This window comes from Plasmodium gaboni, chromosome 6 (genome assembly GCF_001602025.1).
Source record: "Plasmodium gaboni strain SY75 chromosome 6, whole genome shotgun sequence".
Taxonomy (NCBI): Eukaryota; Apicomplexa; class Aconoidasida; order Haemosporida; family Plasmodiidae; genus Plasmodium; species Plasmodium gaboni.
Window position 1 is genome coordinate 185,772 of NC_031486.1, and position 9,689 is coordinate 195,460.

General features: G+C 18.5%; 1 protein-coding gene across 1 annotated transcript; it reads right to left on the reverse strand.

Annotated features, from left to right (window-relative positions):
- Positions 1-346: 346 nt before the first annotated feature.
- On the reverse strand, positions 347-7,185 carry PGSY75_0606600 (hypothetical protein; the record flags this gene model as incomplete). The annotated part of the gene is made up of 2 exons (XM_018784645.1): positions 347-386; positions 557-7,185. 2 exons carry the CDS (start codon positions 7,183-7,185, stop codon positions 347-349), a joined length of 6,669 nt encoding a protein of 2,222 aa, XP_018642699.1.
- Positions 7,186-9,689: the final 2,504 nt, after the last annotated feature.

The window sequence follows — 9,689 nt, forward strand, 5'->3', positions numbered from 1 at the left end:
ATATATATATATATATATATAAATATATATATTTATATTACCATGTCATTATATATTCATATATATTTTTTTATCATATTTAATTTATTTATTTTCTTTCGATAGTTAATTAAATCAATATGTAATGAGAATAATTATTATATTAACTTTAATTCTATGAAATATATAGGGATAGAAAAAAAAAAAATAATAAAACACAAAGATATATACATATATATATATTAATTATTGGTTAAATATTTTTCGTAGTAAAGATATAATAGTGAATTTGCAAAAAAAAAAAAAAAAAAAAAAAAACTGATGTCTTATATTTATTTTGTTTTTTTATTTATGATATACATTAATATTATTGCACAGAAGTATTCTTATTCAAACTGTTCATAATTCTAAAAAAAAAAAAAAAAAAAAAAAAAAAAAATATATATATAAATATATACATACATATATATATATATATACATACACATATATATTATATATTATATATATATGTTTGGTTCCTTTAGATGATATAGAACCAATTCTTTTTTATATATATTTTCATTTTTGATGTTACCTCTTTAGTAGTTTCCTTATTTGTAGCAACTTGTCTTGTAAGATAAGCAACATGTTTTTATTATATGTATGATTATTTGTTATATTAATATATTTTGAATATTTTTTATTTTGAATATCTAATTCATTATAATTTAATATATTCGTTTCATTATTCAATACATCTGTATGTAACATTAATTTATTTTTTGACATACTATTATCATTATTTTCATTTATTTTTCTTATACAATTTTCAATATCATATAAAAAGTTAGAAATATTATTAAACATATTTTGTATAAACATACATGGATTTGTTTTAAGAAAATCAGAATGATGTATATCTAATTCTTCTAAACATTCTCTTATCCATTTAATTCTAAAATCTGCAGTTTCAATAGTTAAATCGCTAGATCTTAATAAAGATTCACATAATATTTTACATATACCTAATAATACTGGTTGACTTATAGGCAAACTATCTTCTGATAATAAATTATTATGATATCTATAACATAATTGTAATATCCAATATGCGTTTGTATTCTTTTCTATATCCACAGATAATGCTAATGTAAAGGCTTGATCATATTCTTGTTCACTTAATAAATGATTAATTTTTCCTTTTATTATAATATCTGCAGATGCATCATTTATATTTTCATTTGTATTATTATTATTATTATTATTATTATTATGATTATTTATATGTGCATTTATATTATTACTATGATTACTTATATGTGCATTTATATTTTTACTATGATTATTTATATGTGCATTTATATTATTATTCATAATATTATTCACATTATTATTTATAATTTCATTATTCATATTGACCACATTAACACCCTTATTTGAATTAACACCTTTATGAATTCCACTTAAAGCCTTTACACCCTTAGATAGAACACCCTTACCATTAGAATTCGTAACAACATGATTCATGTTCATCATATGGTTTGATTTAGAATTTATATATGTACTAGGGTGTGCAGGATATGACTCTTTAACCCTTTTCATATTTGTAAGGGCGACATTTGATTTAACAACATTATTTTTATTGACGTGATAATTATTACTTATATTGGATGCATGCACATTTTCTTGAAATTGGTCTTGTTGATTATATTCCACAATCATCATCTGATTATTATTATTCATATGATTTATATTATTCATATTATTCATATTATTCATATTATTCATATTATTCACATTATTCATATTATTCACATTGTCGATATTTTCCTTTTCATCCATTATACTTTTATTATGATAAGAATTATAATCTTGTAATTCTTTAGGAGCCTTATTCATTTCCTCAGATATAGTATTCATTTTTTCATTTATATTATAAACCACCAATTTAAAATCACTTTGTAATGCTTCAATTTTATTATTTAAAGCTAATAACATATCATTATTATATTGTTCACATTTTTCATATATATTTTTTTCTAATGTATATAATTCTTTAGCTAGCCAATTTTTATTATCTGATATTAATGAATTAAATGATTCTTTTATTGATTGAAATCCTGTATTATAAGCTTCTCTCATACCAGGAACAACACTCTTAGAAAATTGTATTTGAATTTCTGATGAAATTAGAGAAGGCATTATTTTTTTGAGAGCATTATGATGATTTTTATTAAAAATATCAATAACTTCTTTATTATGATTTAAGATATTATTATGATTTAAAATATTATTATTATGTAATATATTATTATTATTTTGTAAATCCTTCTGCTTTTTATATTCTTCTAATTTATTACATATATCTTGAAAAAGAATTTTTTTTAAATTCTCATTACTACTCTTTATACTTTTATTTCCATATATTTTTAATTCATCACACATAATAAGCATATTGTCATTAAGTTTATTTATACTATTATTCATATATTTTTTTATATTCATTATTTCATTTCCTAATTTATCCAACTTATTTTCATAAATATTATTTAAATCTTTTATTTTGTCCATATTATTTGTACTACCAACACACATACTCATAATATTTTCTTTTTCGTTTTTTACATATATATTACTCTTTATCATTTCAAAAATTTTATTCAAATTATTATTTATACTTATCATATTTATATTTATATTTTTATGCATATTCTTCATATTTATAATTTCATCATTCAATTCATTTATTTTGTTATGATATTTATTTAATTCTTTCTCCATTTCAAAACTATTTCGATAACAGCTATATTCATTAAATCTTTTATCATCTTCATTATATATACTTTTATTCATATACTCATTTTCTCCTTCTTTATTATATTTCTCAATATTTATTAATAATCCTTCATTTTCTACAACATTCATATTTCTTAACTCTTCATATATTATTTCTGATACTCTCCTATTTATATTTTTGTATACCTTTTTAAACATGTCCTTTTTATTTATTGACTCACCTCTAATATGTACGTCTATATTATCATCCTCTCTCTTTTCATCACCATGATTGAATATATTATCCTTACTTTTTATTTCATCTTCGCTATGAATATTTTTATTATAACCATCCATATTATTATTACTACGCACAAATCCACACACATCTTCATTCTTCATTTCTTCATCACACATATATTCATTCTTCATCTCCTCATCACACATATATTCATTCTTCATCTCATCATACACATCTTCATTCTTCATCTCATCACACATATCTTCATTCTTCATCTCATCACACATATCTTCATTCTTCATCTCCTCATCACACACATGCTTGTCATTCATCCTGTTAAATAGTAACAAATCAGATGTAGTAGTATCCTCATATATCACATTAGAACATTTTTTAATTGAACATGCATCTGCATGTATCTCATTCTTAATATTATCATTGTTGTTTGATATGGAATCTACTGTTATAGGATAAGAATTTTTAAAGAACCCTAATTTGTGTAAAAACGAATTTAAATTTTTTTCCTTTTTCACATTGGTTTCATCACTTTTTATATTCATAATATGTGTGTCATCCATAATTATATTTTTTGTTATTACAACATCATCTTTATTTTGTGCATGCTCTTCTCCTTCTAGTTCACTTACAAGATGGAAAATTTTATTACCCTCTACTCCCTTTCTCAACATTTGATCATTTTGAAGAATATTTGGAACATTATAATTCCTATATTTTAAATCATCCAAATTATTTTTATCATAGTTATTATTTAATACTATGTTTGTAATATGACTTTCTTTTTTTTTTCCTTCCAACAATTTATTATTTTCTGATAAGCTTAAAATAGAAATTTTCTTGTCACACATATTATCAACATTATATTTGTTCTCCTCTTCAGCATCTTCTTCTTCACACTCCATAAATTTCTTTAAACTATCTTTATGATTCGACATAATGATATCTATTTTTTTATTATGATCAAGGTTTTTTTGTATATCTTCCTCGTCTTTTGCCTCAATATATATTACTTCATCATTTTTTACCCCATCAATTTTTACCCCATCATTTTTTACCCCATCAATTTTTACCTCATCATTTTTTATCCCATCATTTTTTACCTCATCATTTTTTACCCCATCATTTTTTACCTCATCATTTTTTACCCCATCATTTTTTACCTCATCATTTTTTACCCCATCATTTTTTTTTACCTCATCATTTTTTATATCATCTCTTATTTCTTCCTCTTCCTCTTTAACCTTACAATTTGTATTGCTAGAAAATATTAAGTCAACAATATCTTTGGTATCATTAAAGGGTTTCATTTTGCTGCTTCTCTTTTTTACGCATATGGGATATTGTTGATTGAATTTCTGCCAAAAATCTGAATTGACCCCACTAATGCTATTATTATTCACATTATTATTCACATTATTATTTATATTATCATTAATATTATCATTAATATTACCATTTATATAAATATTTTCTTTTTCTTCCTTATTCTTTATATCATCACTTAATAAAACCTCGTCAAATGATAAACCATTAGTTTTTATTTCACTGATAGAATAACTCAACAAATTATCATTATTTATATTATCATATGTATTATCACAAGTCCCATTTTTTTTATTTTCAACAGAAAATGTATGGTCTAAGGATTTATTACATTCATTCAAATCATATTTATTATTAATTTGATTACTATTTTGTTTATTTAATATATCCAATTCGTTAGATATTCCTAATGTTGAAACAGATACATGATCATCATTTTTTATATTCCCTATATAATACTCATTCCTTTTATGTAACAATTCTTTTAATTTATTTCTCATGAGTAAATTATTTTCTTCATTATTTATATATTTCTTTAAATATTCAAAACTTCCATTTTCATTCATATCTTCTGATGCCCTATTATAATTATTTATATGCTCAACAGATTTGCAGCTCTCAACATTGAAACTGTTCATATTAACATTAACATTATACTTATTATCATTCATATTATCATTCATGTTATCATTCATATTATCATTCATATTATCATTCATATTATCATTCACATTATCATTCACATTATCATTCATATTATCATTCATATTGTGTATTTTCTCCATATTTTCACTCTCTTTAAACTTCAAAATATTTACAAAATTTTCATAATGTTCAGTCACTGAATTTTTCTTTACAAAATTTATATTATTATTTATATCATCAACTTCTTTGTTCATACTAGTGCATTCATCAAAATTAAAATTTTCATCTCCATGTGTAATATTAACACACTGATCTTTGTGATAATCACTCATATTATTATTATCATTCTCTATGACAACATTGCCATGTGTCATCACACCACTGTCTTTCTCAGTTCCACACACGTCTCCCATTAACAAAGGTATCGGAGCAGAAAAAGATTGAACACTCACATTATTTTTTGAAGAATTAAATATGATTGAAAACATAAAGAGGTTAATTATATTTAAAGAAGATGATGATACAGATACATTCAAAACCTTTGTAAATTTCATAGCGTCATTTATTTGTAATAATCTTATAGAACACAAGGGGAGTATTGATTTATTTGGTATATGAAAAAACTTAGGATGTATTTTAAAATCTAACCTTTTTTTATTAAATATTTCTAAAACAAACAGAAGACTTTTATTAACTTCTGTTTTTTTTTTTCTCTCATTAGTAATAAGTTTATATGAAATATTAAAAAAAACAAAAAATTCTGATGGATCCACGAATAATTCAATATTTTCAATATGCCCAATTTTATCTACATATATATTCTGTATACTATTTATATTCAATATATCTATGCGTTCTGATAAGTTATCAAAAAATTCATCTACATGATATTTAAAATTAAAAACTGATATACAACAGTTTTTATGGAATATTAATAAATAATAAGATGATTGATTATTATTATTATTATTATTATTATTGTTATTATTTTCATTAGGTGAAAAAAAATTGTTTATTATATGTACAGAATTTATATATATGTTATCATTTTTTAAATTCTCATCATTATGTTGATCATTTTTATTATGTGCTAAAATATTATCTTTTTTGTTATTATCATTAACATTAACATTTATATTATTACTTTCTTTCTGGTCTCCTTCTATTATTTCACTTTCTACATACATTTCTTTATGTATCTTTTCTAATTCTACACTTAAATTATTTAAACCAACCAAGGTAAATTTTATAAAATGATTATTTTTATGAACACACCATATTAACATATAATAATTATTTATTAAAGCACATAAATATTTTCCATTTAAACTTAAACTATATGTATTCAAAAATATTCTTTTTTTAAAACAATTTTCTTCATCTATATTTATTTTTTCCTCCACATCATTTTTTTCATCCACTTCATTGTTTTCTTCCATATTATCTTCATTAAATATATAATTATATTTATATATTACCTGTTCAAACGATAAAGTAATAGCACATAATGATATTAACTTATCAGTTACATCAATCTGATCTTTTAATTTATTCATAATTATTGTATTTGTTAATAAAGATAAGTTCCATATATATATACAATTATTATGACCAGTCAGGAAATATTTATCACTTTTAGGTAGCCAGCTAGCTTTTTTTGGTATTCCACTTTTTAAAACATTTTTTAAATCTTTTAAAATATTAAAATTCGAATTTTTTTTTTCATAAGGAGGGAAATTTAAACATAAAATTAAATCTAATTTATATTCATTAATTTTATAAATATATAAATGTCCTTTATTATCTAATAATAATAAATAATTCCCATTTTCTTTATTAAAACAAACATATAAAACTTCATTATCATATAATAATTTTACTCTTGTAGTATTTATACCATTCTGATTTATTAAACGAAATTTCCCATTTTTTAAAGCATAACAAACATTACGTGAATTTACATCTAATATGGAACCTTCTTTTTTTATTATTTCACTTCCATCACTTTTTATTTTAGAAATTATATTTTCACTTAGTCTTAATAAATCTTTATTATCATTTTTTTTCTTCTTCTTCTTTTCTTTTTCTTTCTCTTCTTCTTCATCTTCTTCAATAGCTTGTATGATATCACGAGTCTTAATTTTTATGTTACTTGAATAAAAGGCTTGCCTCATGAAATTACCATGAGTAATAATTTTTTCATCTATTTCGTGTAACTTCATTTTTTCAAAGATTAAATGATAAAATATATATATGTGTGAATAAATATAAACATAAACATAAATATATACATATACATATATAAGTGTGTATTATAAAGTTTATGTAATTATTACAAAAGTATAAAATGAAATATATAATATGAATAACATAATAATGATTAAACTGAAAAAAATAATTCTCTTTTTTATTTTTTTTTTTTTCCATACATAAATATACATATATATATATATATATATATATATATAATTACAAATAAGGATTTCAATATATATTTACTTATATATCATCAAAATATGTATACTACAGCATATTTATCATACGTATAAGATGGAAAATTAATATTTATAATAACTTATAAATATTTACATATATATATATATATATTTATTTATATATAATTATTTATTTTTTTATTTAAAATTTTTTTTTTCCATTTTATGTAAAGCATATTTACTTTTTTTTTTTTTTTTATAACATAAAAAAAATAAAAAAATACAGACATATATAATATATATATATATATATTGCACCACTTCTCGTTTATTATATCTTTGTAAATATTATTAAAAAGTACAACTGAAAAAAAATATATATTTAACAATTGTATATATAATTTTACATATATAAAATTTTTTTTTTTTTTTTTGATATTAAGACAATATTATAAATATATAGATACAATATATATAATATTATGATAAACATATAAAAGTAAAAAAAAAAATAATATATCCTTACAACATACATTCTGATATATATATATATATATATATATCTTTTCATTTATAACAAGAAAAATATATATTCTATATAAGATGAGAAATTAAAATATTTTTCTATTTAGGATTCAAAAAAATAAATGATCTAAAAAAAATACATACATATAAATATAAATATATATAATTATACATTATTCTTTTTTTTTTTTATGAAGATAATTTGTTTCTACATTTATATAAAATGAAAATATAAAAAATTTAATTCATATAAGTATAATCTTCTTTTTTATATATATAATATTATGTTTTTTTTCGTTAATTTATTAAATTTTTTTTTTTTTTTTATTTGGTTATATAATAAAAATATCAAGTATTTATAATATATAATATAATAAAAAATATATATTCAAAAAAATACATTTGTATCAATTATGAAATATGTTTATATAAATTCTTCTTTTATCTTTTTAATTTAAAAATATATAAAACTCAAAATAAAACTAAATTTGGGATAAGGATAATAAAAAAATATAAAAATATATTACAAATTTTATAAATCTTTTATATTATAATAATATTATATAATATATATAAAAATATATTAAGAAATAAAATATAAATATTTTTTTATACTGTTATATAAATAATATATAGCATTATATTATATATATCATATTAATATATATATATATATATATATATATATTTATATTTATATATTAATTTAAGTTAATATATACATTATCATATTAATTATAAAATTTAATATATATATATATATATATATTTTAAACTGTAAAAAAATAAGGATAATAAAAATGTAAAAATTCCTAATTTCATAAATATATATATATTCTATTATATAAAAAATACATATAAATAATATTATGTAGATAATAAAAATATTAATATATAAATAATATAAAATATATATATGTAAAATAATATATTTTTTCTTCAAGTATCAAAAAAAAAAAAAAAAAAAAAAAAAAGAAGGGTTCAACAAAAAAGAAGTATTGTTTTTTTAAAATAAATTATATAAAAATTATTATTTTTTTTAATATATGTCATTACGCATTTATAAAATATATATCTATATAAATATAAAATAATACTTAATAAATACAAAATATATATAATATATAAATATATATTTTATTATAAGTTATCTTATAAAAAAACTGAAAAATAATAAAACAAAGAAAATGTTTTGAAAAAACATAATTTATATATATATATATATATAATTATGTTTTTATAAAATTAAAAAATCGATATTTCTAAATATTTTGTATATTCAATAAATATAATATATATATATATATATATATATTTTTTATTATATTGCTCAGAAATTATTCAAGGAGGAAAAAAACATCTTTATAAAAATATTATATTTTATTTGTAATATTAATATTATTTTTTAAAGAATATGTGTTAATAACTTAAATAAAATTTATAAAAGGGACATCAAAAAAATTGTATCTCATTTTTTCATTGTTTCGATATTTATATATTATACTTTTCATAAAAAAAAAAAAAAAAAAAAAATATATATATATATATATATATATATATATATATATTTTTTTATTGAATATATTATTATATAATATGTACATATGATATATATCATATATATTCTTTAATTTCATTTTAGTGTATTTTTTTTTTTTTTTTTTTTTTTTTTTTTTTTTTTTTTTTTTTTTTTTATAAAAAAATTTTTTTTTTTTTTTTTTTTTTTAATGTGTTTTTTTTTTTTTTTTTTTTTTTTTTTTTTTTTT